Source organism: Leptosomus discolor, unplaced genomic scaffold (assembly GCF_034619465.1).
Source record: "Leptosomus discolor isolate bLepDis1 unplaced genomic scaffold, bLepDis1.hap2 HAP2_SCAFFOLD_35, whole genome shotgun sequence".
Taxonomy (NCBI): Eukaryota; Metazoa; Chordata; class Aves; order Leptosomiformes; family Leptosomidae; genus Leptosomus; species Leptosomus discolor.
In genome coordinates, this window is record NW_028237764.1 from 22,800 (window position 1) to 43,200 (window position 20,401).

Here is a 20,401-nt window from a genome sequence, read left to right on the forward strand (position 1 = left end):
TGCCTTTCTGGACAGTGATTCCAGTGACCTGCTGTCACCTCTTAAATGATACCAGTGCATATGTATGTGACCTCCAAACACAGACGCCTCAGGAGGCTGATGTTCTTCTGGGGTTGTGTCAGGCTAAGTGATACGAAGCTCATCTGTACAGTCGAAGAAAGCACTACCAATGGCAGAAGGAGCAGCTCAGCTAATACCCTGCCTCAGCTCTCCCAGACCCATCCCAGGAGAGCCACCAGCTCATCAAGAGCCCTTCTCTGCAAACTAAGAAGAGCACAGAGGCACAGTGGCAGGTGAGAACCCAGATTAAAGGCTGCTGAGGTATGAACAAGTTGTCCCAGCTCCTTCCAGGGCTGCTCTGGGAGAGCCATCAGCCCCGTTTCCAGGTGTGATACCCATCAAGACGAGTCACAGAGAGCAGCTTTCTGGATCACCACTTGGGCTAAGGGGACTGTTGCCTGGAGGTGGAGGACGCCTTTTGGGATGCAGGGCAGGAGCATTTTTGGATTGCACAGGACTTATTATGGGAAGTTTAGGGGAGGCCCTCGACCAGTGTAACCTGTTCTGTCTTCTCATGAAACTTTATTTCTAACTCTTTCCTGGGTGAGTCAATCTCTCCTTTGCGTGAACCTGTGAGCACAGGGGTGTGAGTGCAGCAACTGAAGCAGGACCAGGGGGTCAGACAGGCCTTGTGTCATTTGTGCCAGCAACTGAGAGACAGGAGTGACTGGACGTCAGAGTTTGTGTGTGTGTGTGAGACTGAGATGGTCTGTACCAGCATCTGGAATGGGACTGTAGCCTCAGGGGCTCATACTGAGGAGACTGAGTGTCAAAGCCCAGGCGCTGGAGGGATCCACCCTGTACAGGTACCTCTGTAGAACAGAATGGTTCAGTAGGGAGGGGGCTACAATGATCATCTAGTCCAACTGCCTGACCACTTCACCTCTCACCAAAAGATAAATCATATTCATAAGGGCATTGTCCAAATGCCTCTTAAACACTGACAGGCTTGGGGTGTCAACCACCTCTCTAGGAAGCCCATTGCAGGGTTTGACCACCCTCTTGGTAAAGAAATGCTTCCTGATGTCCAGTCTAAACCTGTCGTGGTGCAGCTTGGAACCATTCCCATATGGCCTGTCACAGGATATCAGGGAGGAGAGCTCAGCCCCTCCCTCTCCATGTCCCCATCTCAGGAAGCTGTCGAGAGCAATGAGGTCACTCCTCAGCCTCTTTATTTCCAAGTTACACAAACCCACTCTCCTTAGCCGTTTCTCATAGGACATGCCTTCCAGCCCTGCCACCAGCTTTGTTGGCCTCCTCTGAGCACCTTAAGTATCTTAACATCCTTGAAAATTGTGGGGCCCAGAAGTGCACACAGTGCTCAAGGTGAGGCCACACCAACGCTGAACAGAGTGGGATAGTCCCCTCTTTGGGCTGGCTGGTTCTACTTTGTTTGATGCACCCCAGCTTCCAGTTTGCCCTCTTGGCTGATGGGGAACCTTCGAGACTCCTGTTGAGCCTGCTGTCAACCAGCACGCCCAGATCCCGTTCTACAGGGCTGCTCTCCACCCACTGCTCTCCCAGTCTACACTTGTGACTGGTGGTCTTTCATCCCAGGAGTCGAATCTGACATTTGTTCTTGTTAAACTCGGTGACAACTCTGGGTCATGGGTATGGGTATTAAATTGAACAGGGCCCAGAAAAGGTCTGTGTGTTCCCCACGTACGTCCCAGTATGTATCCTTGCTAAGTCCATACTGCCTGCATTTGGACACATTCTTCTCTTTTAGGGGCCCAGGAACATCACCCAAGAGGACTCTAATTGATGACACACTCCTCATAAAAATGAGCTTTTAGAATCATGAATCATGGATAGATTTGGTTGGAAGGGACATTCAATGGTCATCTAAAGACACTGAAATCATTTAGTCCGAACCCCAGCTGAGGCAGGGCCAGCTGGAGCAGGTTGCTGAAGACCTGGTCGAGGTCGGTCGATGGAGACTCCACCAATCCACTGGGGCACTCTGTTCCAGTTGTTGACCACCCTTCCAGTCAAAAAGCATTTACCTGTTTCAGACAGAATTTTGTGTCTATATATCTGTGTCCATCAGCCCCTTGTCACTGGGAACTACCAAGAAAAGTTTGACTCCCTGGTCTTCATGCCCTCCCATCAGGTATTCCTATACATTAATAAAATCCCTCCAAGCTTCCTTCTCCAGACTGAACAGTCCCACAACTCTCAACCTTAACACCTATGAAAGCTGCTCCAGTCCCTTAAACCAGCTCTGTGGCCCTTTGCTGGACGTGCTTTAGTAGAACAGCAACTTCCTCGCCCTGGGCAGCCCAGGACTGGACACAGAACTCCAGGTGTGTCCTCACCAGTGCTGAGTGGAGGGGAAGGGTCACCTCCCTCCACCTGCCAGCATCGCTTTTCCTAATGCAGTTTTAACCTAATGTTTCTCTACCCGTCCCAACTGGAATGGCCTGACTTGGGTAGAAGAATATTGAGGGAGACCACGACAAGGGTTGGGCTGAAGCTGAGGCAAATGGCAGCCACTTTTTATCTCCTCGTGCACAAGTGCAGGCTGTCAGGTTGGTGAGGCACGAGTGACCCTTGGAGAGTCCATGTTGACAGTCACTCTCTCGCAGGTGCTCAGAACTGTCACCCATGAGGACTCTCAGTGATGTCACACTCCTCCCCAGCGTGAGCTTGTACAGTCTGGGGTTCCCTGGGATGCACTTTTGGCCTCTTTCAAAGATGGATGTTTGTCCTCTCTCAGAAGAGACCTCTGCCAATCCCATGACCTTTCCAAAGGGATATTCCAAAGAAATATCCATCTTCCCCTGTGAGGTCACTAACACTGTTCTTCCTGTTCTATGGTGGATCTAATTTCTTTAATCTTTCAGATATTTGCACCTGTTCAGGATACAATGACCATTTCTGAAGTCATCTTTTCAGATGCAGACTGACAAAGATCATTACTCTCTGGTTTCCTCCTCCCCTTAATCTTTGCTCATTCAGATGCCTCTCACCTAGGTTGCTGTTTTGAGCTTCAGGCAGTAAAATCTTACCTGTCTTTCAACAGTCTGATTGTGTCCTTAGCCAACGCTTTCATTGTCTTTGTTTCTAATTATCTTGTATCCACCTACTGTAGATATTTCTCCTCAGATTATCGCTTGTAGGAATTTCAAGCTCATTAGAGACAGCTCGGACAGAGCATATGCTTGCAGAGTGTGTTTTATTGTTCATGAAACTTCATCATGCCTCACTGTTCTCTACACATCAGGAAAGTTCTTCTGTGCCCATGTGCAGCCAGGTCTGTCAGGAGAGCAGGCGGGAGATGATGCAATGGAGCTGTAACATCCAGCTGCAGACTGCAGGGGAGAAGGCTGATGTCACAGAAAGTGATGCAGGTTCCAGGGGACAATGAGGAAAACGGTGGGGTTGGGGAGGTGAGGAGTAAGGTTGTCCATACAGTGTCAGACCTCAAAAAAATGCCTTTCTGACCAGTCCAGAACTCCTGAGGAGACCCTCGGGATCGTTAGCACTTGGAGAATGCTGCTCTAACCCCTTCTCTGAAAGAAAAGGCAGAAGGTGTAACCCTTAAAAAAAAAATAAAAATTCTTAGATGCACTTTGCAAACTTCCTCCTGAACTACACTATGAAATAGCTCCAGTTATCTGTGCAAGTTTTGAAGACTTAAAGAAAACGACAAGGTAAACAGCTCGTTAGGGCATTTGGGGCTCATTCCATGACCCTCAGGTACTGAGAGAAGCCTGAAGAAACCTCTCCAGAAGTCAAAGTCAGAAGCAAAGCCCAGAAGTCCCTTGAAGCCCTGACTGGCCCCCCTGAGGGCCCTTACTGACAAAGCCTCCCCAGGGCCTCCTTAGAGCAGATCACTGGAGGCCATGCTTGCAGGCAGGCCAAGGCCCTGTGCAGGGGGCTGGAATGCTGAGAAAACCCTTTGCTTTGCTTTAGGAAGCAGAAAGGCCAAGCCCTGACCCTCAGGCCCTGCTAAGGCCCATCCTGACACCCTCCAAGTTCCATCTCACCAGCCTCGCTGGCAGAGGCAACTGCTCTAGACAAGGGGACCAAGACCTCAGGCCTCTTGGACCTTTCAGCCTTGCTACAGCCCTTGGCCATCTTTACTTCAGCCTGTCCTGCCCTGCCCCAAGCCTGCCCCTCTTTCCCTTCAGGCTGTTCACACCCTGTTTTCTTTCCCACCCAGCTCTCACCCCACCATTTCTACACCTTCCCTCATGTCTCTCCACTCTTGCTGGCCATTCCATGAAACACAAAGCCATAGGCTGATCCAGACCCCCTCTCGGTGACCTCTTGCACCACAAGGCCACCCTTGCAGTGACATCTCTTTTGCGTTCACCTCCAGTCTGAACCTTCCAAGCCCCACTTTGTGGAGGTTTCCTTCTCTTCCCACTACCAAGAAAATCTCCATCAGCTCTGAAACCACCCTTCAAGCAGGTGCACGCTGCTCTTGTGCCCTGAGCCTCCACTTCAGCAGGCTAAAGAAGCCCAGAACTTTCATCCTTCCTGCACAGGCTCCAAACTCCAGCCTGGCAGATCTCCTCGGCAGTCCTTCGTTTCCTCCCCATTCCCCCAGACAACGGAGCTCCAAAGCCAGACTCTGGTCATCCACATGTGGCCACACCAGTGCTGAGTCGAGGGGGATGAGACGTCCCTTGTCTGGGTGGCCACGCACACCCTAATGCAGACCCGTCTCTGCAGCCCCATCTGCAGCTGTCCTTCCACACTGTGAGCGTGTACCACCGGCTCCTCTGGCATCCCTCGTAGTGCCCAGGCCCTTCTCCTCAGGGTCGCTCCTGAGCTGCTCAGCTCCCAGCCTGCCCTCAGCTATGGTTTCACTCTGCCCCCATAAAGGACTCACCACTTCTCCTCACAAAGCTTCCTGGGGTTTCTAGTGCCAAATCCCAGAGATTTCCAAGGTCCCCCAGCAGGGAAGCACCATTGGACCAGCTCTTCATCTGCACCCGCAGATGGCTCACCCTGACCTGTGGTGCCTCTGACAAGACAACAGCATGAGGAATTGCAGGGCACTACAGATCATAACAGGAGGCACTTGTTCAGTGATAGTGCTGACCAAGGGACACATTCCCATGGTGTTCAGCCCTGAAACACCAAAGGAAGCTCCAAAACAAGGCAGAGTAGGACCAGGGAGGGAAGGGTGAACAGAGATGGGCAGTTTGCATGGGAGGGTACAAGGATGGTCAAAGGGAAGAAATTGTGACCAGGAAGTGAGGGAAAACGAAAAGAAAAGGTGACGCCGTGGAGCTGATGAGGGCTGTTTGGGGGTACCTGCCAGGCAGCCCTGCATCTCTGCAACAATGCCTGGAGTGGGACAAGAAAGCCACAGGTCATCTGACCAAACTTTCTGTTTGAGGTCAATGATCAGCAGGCACCTGCATGATTTCCCTCCATCAGGAAGGCAAGTTCTGTGTTGGATGGAAATAGAGAATCATTCCTGCTGGAAGGGACCTCAGGAGGTCTCTAGGCCAACCTGCTGCTCACAGCAGGGTCACCTCTGGGGTCAGAGCAGGTCGCTCATGGCTTCATTCATTTGGGGCTTGAAAAGCTCCAAGGACAGAGAGAACACCAGCTCTCTGGGAGTTCTGCTGCAGTGCTTTAGTGTCTTGGTGAACAGAGTATTTCCTCCCTTCTTTCAGGTGATGCCCGTTGGCCCTCATCCTCCCATCATGCACAACAGAGTAGAGCCTCACTGCATTTTCTTGCTGATATCCAAGAAGATCTGGGAAGGCTGTGAGGGCTCCCCAAAGCCTTGTCCTCTCCTGGCTTTGCACCTTGGCAGCAAAGGTGGCCAAGAGCATCCTGGGCAGCAGTACGAAGAGCACTGCCAGAGGGTTGGTGGAAGTGATCCTTCCTCTCTACTCAGCACTGCTACACTTTCTCTTGCTCACCTCCCTCATGGTTTTTGTACCCTACTACCTTCACCCACACTTCAACCAAAGTTGCCCTCCACAACAGAAGAGCTGTGACAACCCCTATCCATGCCCTCTTCCTGGATGGCTCTACCAGGATCTTAGGGAAGGGGATTCTCACCATCAATGTGCTTTTGCTGGCCTGTCAGAGACACTGGCAGAGGTGAGGCTAAAATCACGTATCCCAGCCAGGAGTCAAGGGCTGACCTATCAGCTACTGCAGAAAGAATCACAGAATCAGAGAACGGTGGGGGTTGGAAGGGATCTCTGATGATCACGTACTCCAACCCCACCGCTAAAGCCGGTTTGCCTAAAGCAGGTTGTGGAGGATTGCATCCAGGTGGGTTTTGAGTATCTCCAGGGAAGGAGACTCCCTGTTCCAATGCTCTGTCACTCTTACTGTAGAGAAGTTTTTCCTCATGGTGAGGTGGAACTTCCTGTGCTCCAGTTTGTGCCCGTTGCCCCTTGTCCTGTCACTGAGCACCTCTGAAAAGAGCCTGGCCCCGTCCCCTAGACATCCACCCTTTAGACCTTCATAAGTGATGGTAAGGTCCCTTCTCAGTCTTCTCCAGGCTAAAGAGCAAAGGTCTCTCAGCCTTTCCTCATAGGGGAGATGCTCCGGCCCCCTCATCATCTTAGTAACATCCATTGGACTTTCTCCCACAGTTCCCTGTCCCTCTTGAACTGGAGGGTCCAGAACTGGACACAGCACTCCAGATGTGGCTTCACCAGGGCAGTGTAGAGCAGGAGAATAACCTCCCTCGAACTCCTTGCCACACTCTTCGTGATACAAACCACGATACCTCTGGCCTTCTTGGCCACAAGCACACATCGCTGGCTCATGGCCCACTTGTTGTCTACCAGAGCTCCCAGGTCCTTCTCCGCAGAGCTGCTCTCCAGTGGGTCTACCCCCAGCCTGGACTGGTGCAGGGGGTTATTCCTCCCCAGGTGCAGGACCCTACACTTGCCCTTGTTGAACCTCATGAGGTTCCCCCCCTTCCCAGCTCTCCAGCCTGTCCAGGTCTCGCTGGATGGCAGCACAGCCTTCTGGCGTCTCAGCCCCTCCTCCCAGTTTAGTATCATCACCAAACTGGCTGAGGGTGTACTCTGTTCCTTCATCCAGGTTACTTATGAATATGATACACAGGATGGGACCCAGTATTGACCCCTGGGGAACACCACCAGTCACAGGCCTCCAGCTGGACTCAGCACCACTGAGCACACCCCTCTGAGCTCTGTCCTTCAGCCAGTTGTCCATCCACCTCACTCTCCACTCGTCTAGCCCACACTTCCTAAGCTTCCCTATGAGGATGTGGTGGGAGACAGCAACAACAGCCTTGCTGAAGTCAAGGTCACCAACATCCTCTGCTTTCCCCTCCTCCACCCAGCCAGTCATGCTGTCACAGAAGGCTCTCAGGTAGGTCAGGCATGATTTCCCCTTGGTGAATCCATGCTGACTACTCCTGACAATCCCCTTTTCCTCCCCCTGTTTAGAGGTGACACCCAGAATCAACTGTTCCATCACCTTTCCAGGGATGGAGGGGAGGCTGACTGCTCTGTAGTTCCCCACATCCTCCTTCTTGCCCTTTTTGAAGACTGCAGTGACATTGGCTTTCCTCCAGTCCTCAGGCACCTCTCCTGTTTGCCATGACCTGCCGAAGATGATGGAGAGTAGCTTAGCAGTAGTATCTACCAGCTCCCTCAGCACATCTGAGCTGGTCTCGTGCACTCATCTTACCCGCAGGGCTGCTCAGAGACACGAGTCCTTCCCTCGCACACACACAGGCAGTGCAGGGCAGGAGTTGTCATGCCTCTCTGGCCTCCTGCTGCCATTCCCAGAGGCTGGCAAGCACCTCAACCCTGCAGTGTGTCACGTTGCCCTGCACTCATCTGAGATGTCCCACGGTAAGAGAAATGGACGCAGGGACGTTTGGGTTCAAGGAAGCCCACCCCAGTGCTGCATTCCAGTGGTTTCCCAGGGGTCGTTACCATCAATGTGAAGTGACCCTGAGACACTGCCTGTCCCACAGGCCTTCATGGCATCCCCAGGAACAGCTGATGGCATTTGTGCTCCTTCAGGCTCACCTCTCCTCGTGGACGTGATGTGCATTCTTACATCTCATCTGAACTATGAGAACATGGACGTCTGACCTGGTCATTCAGTGTCCCTCTGTGCCGGGACAAGAACCTCTCTGAGCTGGGGTGAGAGGGCAGTGCTGGAAATGGTGGTTGTGATGGGGCTCCTCCATGACGATTGCGCCAGGGCACGAGGTTTAACCCAGGCCGGCAACTAAGCACCACACAGCTGCTCCCTCCCTCGCTACCCCTGCAGCAGGATGGGGGAGGGAATCGGAAGGGTAAAAGTAAGAAAACTCATGGGTTGAGATAAAGGTGGTTTAATAGGTAAAGCAAAAGCAGCGCACCCAAGCCAAGCAAAAGAAGGAATTCAGGCCCTGCTTCCCACCAGCAGGCAGGTGCTCAGCCATCCCCAGGAAAGCAGGGCTCCATCGTGCATGACGGTCACTTGGGAAGACAAACAACATCACTCCGAATGTCCCCCTCTTCCTTCTTCTTCCCCCGGGTTTTATTGCTGAGCATGACATCCCATGGTATGGAATATCCCTTTGGTCAGGTGGGGTCAGCTGTCCTGGCTGTTTCCCCTCCCAACCCCTTGTGCACCCCCAGCCTACTCGCTGGTGGGGTGGGATAAGGAGTAGAAAAGGTCTTGACTCTGTGCAAGCACTGCTCAGCAATAAAGAGAACATCCCTGTGTTATCAACACTGTTTCCAGCACAAATCCAAAACACAGCTCCCTACCAGCTATGATGAGGACAATTAACCCTATCCCAGCCCAAACCAGCACAGGCAGCTTCCCCAGGGTGTCCAGTGAGCCCAGGCACAGACAAGACCCTGCTCTGCTGGTCCTTCAGGTCTCTCCCAGGAGGCCCGGCTGTGCGAGGACACTGCTGTTTGCCCCTACCCTGCACACTCACACTCTTCCTCTGTTCACTGGCGTTGTCATCTGTGGGACAGTTTCTTGGGCGTGTTCTTGAGAGTGACTTTGGAGGAAGACCTAAGCTTTCAGGCAGTGCCCTGAGGAGATCCCCTTTCCTGATGGAACTGCTCTTACGGAGGGCAGCTCTGTCAGAGAAGTGCCCATTGCCTGTCCCTGCCTGCGGTCACAGGACTACCACGCAGCAGGACTGTGACCAAGCTGGCAGAACAATCGGGCCTTACATCAACCCAAGGGCTCAGAGGGAGAATGTGGAAGTGGAAACAGAAGAGCTCTGGAAGACCCAGTGCTCCTGACAGTGCTGCCATGCTGGGAACTCTCTTGCTGGGCCTCTACTGAGGTACAGGACATCTGCTATGCAGAGGAAGATGGGCAGTTTCTTGCTTCCGTATAACAGCCACCCACCAGTTTGCACACAGCACCCTTGAGCTCCTGGTTCCTCGTGCTGCAGATGAGGGGGTTCACAGCTGGAGGCACCAACGAGTAAAGCACAGCAACCAACAGATTGTGGGATGGTGAGAAGATGGAGGGGGGCTTCAGGTGGGCAAACACGGCAGTGCTGACAAACAGCAAGACCACGGCCAGGTGAGGGAGGTAGGTGGAAAAGGCTTTGTGCCGTCCCTGGATCATCCCACTGCATTCAGTGTTGGTGTGACCTCACCTCGAGTACTGTGTCCCCTTCTGGGCCCCACAATTCTCAAGGATGTTAAGATATTTGAATGTGCTCAGAGGAGGCAACAAAGCTGGTGGCTGGGCTGGAAGTCATGTCCTATGAGGAACAGCTAAGGAGAGTGAATTTGTGTAACTTGGAGAAAAAGAGGCTGAGGAGTGACCTCATTGCTCTCGACAGCTTCCTGAGGAGGGGACGTGGAGAGGGAGGTGCTGAGCTCTCCTCCATGGTATCCTGTGACAGGGCACGTGGGAATGGTTCAAAGCTGCACCAGGAGAGGTTTAGAAAGACATTAGGAAGCATTTCTTTACCAAGAGGGTGGTCAAACCCTGCAAGAGGCTTCCTAGAGAGGGGGTCAACACCCCAAGCCTGTCAGTGTTTAAGAGGCATTTGGACAATGCCCTGCAGAATACCATTTATCTTTTGGTGAGATGTGAGGTGGTCAGGCAGTTGGACTAGATGATGGTTGTAGGCCCCTCCCGATGGAATTATTCTATTCTATAGATATCCCTGTGCAGGGTGGCTCCCTCCAGCACTTGGGCTCAGATACTGGGTCTCCTCAGTAGCTGCCCCTGGATACCAGCCTCCCCAGTTGCAGGCACCGGGACATAGGAGTCCCTGAGGCCTCAATCCCGCTCCAGATGTTGGTACAGACCACCTTCATCTCTCTCTCTCTCTCTCACACACACACACATACACAAACTCTAAAGTCCAGTCACTCCAGTCTCTCAGTTGCTGGCACTAATGACACAAGGGCTGTCTGACCCCCTGGTCCTGCACCAGTTGCTGCACTCACACCCCTGTGCTCACAGGCTCATGCAGAGGAGATGTTGACTCACCCAGGAAGGAGATAGAGATAAAGTTTAATGAGAAGACAGAACAGATTGCACTGGCCAGGGTCCTCCCCTAAACTTCCTGGAGTAAGTCCTGTGCAATCCGAAAATGCTCCTGCCCTACATCCCATAAAGTGTCCTGCACCTCCAGGCAACAGTCTCCTTAATCCAAGTGGTGAGCCAGAAAGCTGCTCTCAGTGACTCGTCTTGATGGGTTTCACACCTGGACAACGGGGCTGAATACTCTCCCAGGGCAGCCCTGGAAGGAGCTGGGACAACTTGTTCATGCCTCAGGAGCCTGTAATTTGGGTTCCCACCTGCCTCTGTGCCTCTGTACTCTTCTTAGTTTGCAGAGAAGGGCTCATGATGAGCTGGTGGCTCTCCTGGGATGGGTCTGGGAGAGCTGGAGCAGGGCATTAACTGAGTCACTCCTCCTGCCATTGGTAGTGCCTTCTTTGGCTGGGCAGATGAGCTTCTTATCCCTTGACCCAACAGAATCCCACAAGAGCATCAGCCTCCCGAGGCATCTGTGTTTGGAGGTCACATACACATGCATTGGTATTATTTTAGAGGTGACAGCAGGTCACTGGAATCGCTGTCCAGAAAGGCATCATGACGAGGGGAAAAGCTGTACTGTTGCACGGGCAATGGCTTTGTTCAGGGCCAGCATCACAGCCTTGTTTCTAAGGCTGTAGATGAATGGATTTAAGAATGGGTAGAGGACAGTGTTCAGCAAAGCTACGATTCTGTTTGTCTCCAAGGAAACATCTTCGGAAGGACACACGTAGAGAGCAATGCAGCTCCCATATACAATGGCCAAGGTGGTGAGATGGGAAGAACATGTAGTAAAAGCTTTTTTCCTCCCAGAGGCTGCTGGAAGGTGTAGAATACAGAGAAGGATGCCAACGTAAAATGCCAGAGTTAAACCTAAGGAATCCAGTATGACAAATGATATTAAAAGAGAGTCTAGTTTCCAAAGCAGGCTGGTGTCAGAGCAGGACAATTTGAATAAGGGGGAGTTGTCACAAAAAAAATGGTGGATCTTGTTGGAGCCACAGAAAGTCAACATGTGGAGGAGGACCAGATGGTAGCTCAAGAGTGTGATGCCCGTGACCCAAGCAGCAACAACCAGGCGGATGCAGAGCTGAGGCTTCATGATGGCAGCGTAACACAAAGGCTGGCAGATGGCAACATAGCGGTCAAAGGACATGACAACCAGAAGAGCAAACTCTGTGCAGCCCAGGGCAAAATAGAAATAGGATTGGGCAAAGCAGCTGCTTAGGGAGATTCTTCTCCTCCCAGAAGCCAGGATCACAACGAGTTTGATGCTTGTGGAGGATGTAAACCAGATCTCCAGGAAGGACAGGTTGCTGATGAAAAAGTACCTGGGGGTTTGCAGGCGGTGATCCATACACACCAGGAAAATGATGGTCACATTCCCCATCACTGTTGTCAGGTAGACGAGCAGAAGGACCAGAGAGAGAAATAGCTGTAGTCTTTGATCAAGCCCTGAGAAACCCTCTAGGATGAACTCAGTAACTGCAGTTTTGTTTTCTGCTCCCATGTTCAATTTCAGTTCATCCTGGTGAGACAGGAACCTGGCAAAAACCAACTGTGATAATTTCACCGTCTGGCTGAAAAGTTCTGCCCTTCCTTCTCTGCTGCTTTCCTTTCTTGCAGTCTTGCTATATGACACAGACAGAGACAGTCCTTCAAGCATTTCTCCCACCTAAATTTTTCTGTTTCACATTTTAGTGGCAGTTCTCACAGAATTTGTTCTCCCTTATCTACCCTTTCCAAACACTCACAAAGGATTTCTTTCTCCAGAACACATTTTAAAGAGGCTGTTAGCTATTTCACCCCATTCCTGGGTAATCCCAAATTCATTCACTCAGACCTGTTGCAAACCTCTGTCACACCTATGTGCCAAACTCTCCTCTTCTATTGCACAAACATTAAACAATCAAAACAAATGAAATCAAATCAAATCTGTATGGTGAAAGCTGTTCTTTCTACTTTTCAATACTTGCCTTTTTGGGCTAGGAATCGCCGACAATATGTTGATTTCAAAATAAATAATATCAAGTATATTTCTGTAATCCTCCGTTTTCTTCCATAGCTTCTTCCACTCTGTTTCTTCAGGAAAGGGCAGGGGGGTGACGGGGGAATAAGGACCAAGTCTGACTTGTCTTCCTTAGTACTCTAAATAGTGACTGAAATTTTCTGTGGTTCCACACAGTCTCATCTGACATCCGCCTGCACTCAAAGGCAGTTGTTTCCAAACAGCTGCTCATTGCTGTTACCCTCAAATGTCCTGACCGAAACACAGAGCAAGGGTGTCTGGAAGAGATTTGTAAGCTTTGTTTTGCATTCCAGTTATAGGCTGGGAGGACCCAGCCTCTAGTGTTTTCTCTTGTCTCCATTGAGTATAGAGGGAGCCTCTGGGAAACAAGTTCTCACAGGCACCTGCAGCACAGTCGGTGACACTCACTGTTCAAGTCTCAAATCTCGGATATATCCAGTTATTATTTTTTAAAATCAAAATACGAATCTAACAGAAGGAAGCACAAGAAAGGTGTACATAATAACAACCAATGTTTTTCCCTTAATCTATACCATTGTTTTTAGACATAGATAGGAGCAGAGCAGATGACTCCAGACACAGGATGATTCACAACACAAGGGGAGGAGAGCGAGGGGAGGAGCTGGTGGGTTTGAAGCAGTGAAACAAAAGTTCTCCACAGGCTGTGCTGTCCCCCCAGGGTCTGTCCCAGGGCAGAATGGGTAGCATTACCCAAGGAGTAAAGTTGGAATTTTAGCATAGGGTGGTGCTCCACATTGGCACGACATTTCAGCTTGGGGTCAGGCTTGTCTTACATCCCAAATGCCCGGCTTGTTCTTTGCCTCTAGTCTGGCACAGGGGAAGCTCTGCACTGGGTTCGCCTGGAAAACTTTCTGAGGTTGAACCACCGGCTGCATTTGAGCAAAAGCTCAAGCTCAGTCACCTCCAGCAATTTGAGCGTGGTGAATCGGTGAATCAGAGGTGGTCATCCCAGTTTCCATTTTCTGGGTCAGCTCAAACACTCAAAGGCTGGCGTATTCTTACTCCATTGGGTGACACCTAAATTATCTAAAATTATTCTTCTCCTGAAGGTACCTCCTTAGGGGAACCTGCAAATTTGCAGACAGATTCTGTTCAGGCCCAGCATCATCAAACACGCAGCCAGCCTATGCGATAGGGAGTGAAGAAATAGAGGATATGAAGGCGAAGGATACCCAGGTGAAGAAGGCCTTATTGTGGCTTTGCACAGAGGTTATCCTCAGGATGGTGCCTATCATGGAGGCATAAACCACAGCAGTCCCTGTGAAGGAGCTCAGCAGCACAGCGGAGGAGAGAGCAACGCTCCTGGTTCATAGTAGCTGGTGCCCGTGCGGGCTCCTCTCAGCAAAGGGATGATGCCCCAGAAGAAGCAGTCTCTGCACTGGGCACAGAGGGTCTGGTGGCACACAAGATGGTGAGGCTGAGCATGGGCAGAGGAGCCATTCCCCAGCAGGTGAACACGAGCACGGAGCACAAGCGGGACCTGGCAAAGACAAGAGCAACGCGAGGACTTGCAAATGGCCCTGCAGCCATCGAAACACGTCACAACACCTCAGTTAAACTCAGCCGTGCCCAGGGAGACAGAGAATGTCTGCGGCTCGTGAACAGCCACAGAGATCTCTTAGTCTGCAACACAGGACGGACAAACATGTCAGGGGGAAGGACCAAAGTGAACCAAATCCATGGGTTGATGCTGCAGGGGATGCAAGGCCCCCTCATGACCTTCACCCCAGATGAGCCTGAGAGGGGAATGGGATGGGACCCGCTGTCTTCCCAGCTGTGTATGTGCTGCTGCTGGTGTGGTGGCTTTAAAGGAGAGAAAGGATGGAAAGAGGTAACAGGATTGAGGCAGCTCCTGCCCTGAGCCTTGAACAAGAGCAAAGGAAGAGAACAGGGAAGTAAACGGGTGCAGACCCTTAGACACGAGAAGAACACAAACCTGCAGGACAGCAGCCAACGGGGCTAGCGGTAGTGGCGCACGGACAATGCCTGTACACCAATCATAGCTTACTTAGTGGCACGTATACTAGTAGAGAAACATATATAATGATGCTGTAGCAAACAATAAAGGTCTTCGATTCATCCTCGATCGGAGTCCGTGCCCTCAATCTCCACAAATGGCGCCCGAACAGGGACTTGAATCGCGGCAGTGAGCAACCGGTGGAGAGCCCAGCAGAACGAATAAAGCAGTGGATTGAGAGCTGCCGTCCGGACAAGTAATCACCTAGGAATAAAGGTGAGCGGCTGGGAATGTAACTTAAGGAGTAGCTGATCCAGTGGCAACCCTGTTGAACTCCCCAGGCTGCTGAAAGGAAGAAGGATCGCGGAGTCACATTAATCTTCTCTGCAGGACAGGGGTGAGCAACGGGGCAGAATGGGTACCTCTGTGTCTGGGGAGGAAAAGACTGTCATGAAGAGCTAAATAATCTGAAGGAGCAGCTGGATAAACAAAGCAAGAATCTCAATAGTTTAAAAAGGGAATTGGAACGAAATGTGCAGGAGAGAGAGGCCAAAATTGAGTCCTAACTTAAGTGTATCTTGAAGTGGGTCACGATCGCAGTCCCCGGAGTGGACTCATGTACTATCTATTCCCCTGAGATATGGGACGAATTTCGCCCCAAGGCTCGGGAAGAGGGGGACTTGGAAATGTTGCGTGCCTTGCCGGTTAAGTACAGGCGCCAGATGGACCCCCTGGAGTACCCCCTCTCCGAGTACCCCTGGTTCCATGGGACGCTGTCACGGCTGAAGGTGGCTCAGCTGGTGCTGGTGGCGGCGTCGGCTCCCACGGTGTCTGCCTGGTGTGGCAGAGAGAGACGCGCCCAGTGAGAGCGTCCTCCTCTTCAGCTGCCAGGGCCGGCCGGCCCCGACCCCTGCGGCCCCGACACCCATGGCCTGGCTGAGCACCTCCCATTGCCCACCCCCGGCGAGGAGGAAGGAGGACAAGGATGATGCCGAAGGCTCATGGCGGGGGAAAAGGGACCCCCGGCATCACGCCTGGGGTCACACCCAACCCTTCCCCCTCCCCCCAAAAATGGATCTCATCCCCCCACCCCCCAAAAAACAAGCTCTCCCCTCCCCTCCAAAAACACTGCAGTATGGACCTGCCCCTCCCACCTTGGTCAATTTCGGGGGGGGGAGGGAAGTCTGTTGCTAAGAAAATTGGGAAAAAAAAAAAGAAGGAAAAAAAAAAGAAAAAAAAAAGAAAAAAAGAGAGGAAAAAAAAAGAAAAAAGAGAGAAAAAAGGGAAAAAAAGAAAAAAAAGATAAAAGAAAAGATATAAAAGCCTTTGACAGATTTCTAGAAGTGGATTCCTGCTAGCTAGGAATAGTCTGAGTTACAGGGGCTGAGCTTGTTTTCCTGTGTTTGCTTTACTTTGCCTTGGTCACGTGTGTTTCCTTTGATCTGTAACTGGTCACTCAGAGCGAGCACCAGTGCAGTTGTTCTACAGAAGCCTGTGTAATAGTTGGGCATGTCATGCTGCAAAATCGTACAGCTATTGGTGTTTTGCTTTTAGCACAAGTCATGGATGTGAGGATTTTGAAGGAATGTGTTGCATGAATTTATCAGATCACTCTGAGTCAATCCCTAAAAGTATTCAGATGCCAAAGGACGGAGTTCTCAAGCTATGGGTTGATGAAACATGGAAATGGCTGAATGAGCTTTTAGAGGGATGGGGTAAAAAGGTAGTTTGGAGGATGTGGAGAAAATTGAAGAAGGCAAAAACAGGGTTTCAGGAGAGCAGAATTTGACCTTCTGAGGGACCTCCTTGGAAAAATGCCATAGGCTGCAGCCACCAGAGAAGACAGGTGCAGAGAGGTGTTTGATGCTCAAGGATCTCCTCTTCATGATCCAGAATGTTCCACCTTGACATGCTGGAAGTCACATCAAGGTGGCAGGAGGCTGGCACGGCTGAGAAAGGAGCTGCTGGCTAAAACCAAGCATGAAGGGGAAGCCCAGAAAAGGCGGCAGCTGGCTGCCTTCCAGCTTCCTTGGTTCTGGGATTGTGGGAGCAGAGGGACACTCCAGAGCTCTTGGCAGCACTGCCCTCTTGCCAGGAGCTCCCTTCGTCCCAGGCAAAGGCAAAGGCAAAGTCAAGGTCACTCTGATGCTGAGGAAAGCTGGGGGTGTTCATGAAGGCTACAGGTCCTGAGATCCAGCCTCTGGGAAGGGAGAATACGTCCCTCAGGTGTCACTCAGGCCTCTCCTGGGGACAGTCTGATCTGCACGGTGCAATGGCAAGCGCAGGTGTGGGACACTGTAGGACATCCTGTGGTGGAGACGCTCAAGGGCTCTGGCAAGAAAAAAAGCCCCCAAGAGAGCCGAGGGCTTTCTGCCCTTGGCTAGGGCTGTTGTCTCAACCCCCAAGGCCTACCAGAAGACACCTTCACCTTACAGCACCAGCACCTCAGTGCCTCCTCAGCCCACCCAGCACAACCCCAGAAGCAGAGGACCTTGGCCCTGCCCTTGGCACTGCACATCCCCACATCACCCTGCCCCAGGAAGAACCGTGAGGAATGGCTGAGGGACACGGTCTGCCTTGCAGGGGCTAGGGAGTCAGGGCTTGGTCTTTTAGCTGGACAAAGCACTCCAAGGTTTACTCAGCATCAGAGGCCCCTTCACCTTGCCATTGCCTACCTGTCATCACTGAATCCAGGTTTCTCCTTCAACCAGCCCCCAGAGAGGCTTTGTCAGTAACGTCCCTCAGTGGAACCCATTAGTGCTCCAAGAAACTTTGGAGTTTGCATCTGACTTTGACTCCTCCAGAGGTTTCCTCAACTTCCCCTCAGTGCCTGGGTTTCACGGACGTGGCACCAAAACCACCAGAGAGATCATTAAAAAGTTGTTGGGCTGTTGCTCTGCTGCTGAGCTCGTCTGGGCTCCTGGGACAGAGAGAGCTCCTAGCAAGCAGGCAGAGCTGCAGGGAGACAGCTCTGCCCAGCAGCAGCTGCTCTGCCAAGCGCAGCAGGGCTGAGGGGGCTGCCTGTGGGCACCAAGGAGAAAGGAGCGGGGCAGAGAGAGGTTGAAGGCAGGGGAGAGGGGGAGGATGGCTGAGAGCTCACTGGAGGAGAACTCTTCCCAGCCTCTGACACAGTAAGTCTCTGGGTGCAGGGTGATGTGTCGGTGGCTCCTTGCAGGATCTCCTGAATGTGTGCAACCTCTGGGATCTGTCTGTGATGGAGAAGAGGAAGCCGGGCTGCAGAGCAGGGCTTCCCTAGTGCAGTGTGAGAGGGACAGGGCATGACGGCTGCCTTCTGGTGGGGATGGCTGTGGGGTGTGAAGGTGGGTGTGCAGCCAGGGGTGCCCAGGGCTGTCCTTCAAAGCAGTGTCTCTTCACCCAGGGGGGCACTGACCAGAGGCGGGAACTGTGTCATCAGCCAGAGTCAGAACTCATCCTGCCTCAGGTTGTTCCCATGGAGCTGTGGGGAGAAGATGTCGGTGGAAGGACAGACCTCCAGTAAAGATGCATCTCTCCTGACACATAAACGTCTTCCTTCTGCAGAGAAAAGGGACTGAGAGCAACCGGCCTGGGATGTCACCGACATGGAGGTCCTGTGCTCTGCTATGTAAGGAGAATATTTTCCCCAGTGCCAGCTGTCTTCCTCTCCTGTTCCCCATTCGCAGAAGGATCAGGGTATTGCTCAGCTTTTTTTCTCCTCTTCCTGCTGTTCCTTCTTTTGCTTGTGAAAGCCCTCGACTTTAGGGGGATTTTTGGGGTGTCTCAGATGCATTTGAGACATAGATCCTTAGAGCCCCTGGGCAACGCAGTGTGTGGGACACAGAAACAAGTTGAGTCTCCCTTCAGGAGATGCTGGGCACAGTCTTTCGAGCAACTGAGCATCTCCGTGGGATGAAGAGCTTGAAGAGCTTCCCCTGTGCTGGGGGCATTTCAGCAGGGGAGGATGGGAACCTAGTGACAGCCCCATTCTCCCCCACAGGCACGCTGCTATTAGTATATCTGGAGAGAGCCTGGAGACGGAAAATGGGGGTCAGAAAGGTTCTGTGTCAATTGTGAGTGATTCCTTTGCAGACTTTGCTGTTCAGGAGAGCAGAGTTGGAAGGGCTGGGTCCCTCCCTGGGCTTTTCTCTCTCAGACACAGCTGGTCTGGGTGCTGACTCCATCACACTGTAATAAATAGGGACAATTGTCACGGTCACTGAGGCAAATACCTCTCACTCAACTGAAGGCACCCGTTGCCAGGAACACCTACCGAATGCATGGGCTGCTTGACCCCACTGCAATAGCACAGGTCTGACTTGTCTGGAGCCCATGGGCAGAGCCCCTGCTCGTCAATCCTGACCGCACAAAAAGGAACTGGCTGAAGTTCCCCCAAAAGAAAGAAGTAATTGTGGTGGTTTTTGTGAGATATGGCATAAGATTGGCTCAGAGGAACCTGTTCTGGCTTGTCAATGTCTTCTTCTCTTTCAACAGTGCCCCATTCCTGCAGTGAAATAATGTCCAATGGCAGCTCTATCACAGAGTTCCTCCTCATGGCATTTGCAGACACACGGGAGCTTCAGCTCTTGACCTTCGGGCTCTTCCTGAGCATCTACCTGGCTGCCCTCCTGGGCAACGGACTCATCATCACCGCCATAGCCTGTGACGCCCACCTCCACACCCCCATGTACTTCTTCCTCCTCAACCTCTCCATCCTTGATCTGGGCTCCCTCTCCACCACTCTTCCTAAAGCCATGGCCAATGCCCTCTGGAACACCAAGGCCATCTCCTACTGGGGATGTATTGCCCAAATCTTTCTGTTTTTCTTTCTCATTTCAGCAGAGTTTTATCTTCTCACAGTCATGGCCTACGACCGCTACGCTGCCATCTGCAAACCCCTGCACTACGGGACCCTCCTGGGCAGCAGAGCTTGTGTCCACATGGCAGCAGCTGCCTGGGGCACTGCTTTTCCCTATGCTGTGCTGCACACGGCCAATACATTTTCACTGCCCCTCTGCCAGGGCAATGCTGTGGACCAGTTCTTCTGTGAAATCCCCCAGATCCTCAAGCTCTCCTGCTCAGACACCTACCTCAGGGAGGCTGGGCTACTTGTGGTTTGTATCTGTTTAGGCTTTGGGTGTTTTGTGTTCATTGTGGTGTCCTACGTGCAGATCTTCAGGGCCGTGCTGAGGATCCCCTCGGAGCAGGGACGCCACAAAGCCTTTTCCACCTGCCTCCCTCACCTCGCTGTGGTCTCCCTGTTTATCAGCACTGGCGTGTTTGCCTACCTGAAGCCCCCCTCCATCTCCTCCCCATCCCTGAACCTGGTGATGGCGGTTCTGTACTCGGTGGTGCCTCCAGCAGTGAACCCCCTCATCTACAGCATGAGGAACCAGGAGCTCAAGGACGCCCTGAAGAAACTGATGACTGGTTTCTTTGCAAAAGCAGCAATGAACTGCCCATCTTCCTCTGCCTATCACTAGTAATGGAACTCACTACTGGCATAGCCTGTAGGTTTAGGAGGTTGTTTGATTTGGTTTCTTTGTGTTTAGATTTTCTTGGTTGTATCGATGCTGTTCACAAACCCTTCCCTTATTCTTCATCCTGTTTCTGTGTTAGTGTCTGCCTGCCTTGTGTGCCCCAGAGAATTTTTGTAAATAAGAGCTGTGCTCTCTGTGTGTTTAAACCAAAGAAAGGACCCTGCACTGACTTGTTTGTTTGAGTTCCTTTCTCAACATCTTCTGTGGAGGTGCTGGCGCAGTGTCTGTGTGCTGAGGTGAAGGGGGCAGTAGGCGCCCTGAGCTGGGTCTGCCTCTCAGCCTCACCAGCATGGCCCTGGCCGCCACAGCCCACTTGCTCTGCAGAGCAGCACCACC

General features: G+C 52.0%; 2 protein-coding genes across 2 annotated transcripts; one reads left to right on the plus strand and one right to left on the minus strand.

Moving 5' to 3' along the window:
• Window positions 1–11,098: 11,098 nt before the first annotated feature.
• On the minus strand, window positions 11,099–12,079 carry LOC147412867 (olfactory receptor 6E1-like). Its single transcript, XM_086480748.1, has one exon. It carries the CDS (start codon window positions 12,050–12,052, stop codon window positions 11,099–11,101), a length of 954 nt encoding a protein of 317 aa, XP_086336874.1. The 5' UTR covers window positions 12,053–12,079.
• Window positions 12,080–19,042: 6,963 nt separating this feature from the next.
• Window positions 19,043–20,008, plus strand: LOC147412868 (olfactory receptor 14C36-like). The gene has a single exon (XM_086480749.1). It carries the CDS (start codon window positions 19,043–19,045, stop codon window positions 20,006–20,008), a length of 966 nt encoding a protein of 321 aa, XP_086336875.1.
• The last annotated feature ends 393 nt before the right edge of the window (window positions 20,009–20,401 follow it).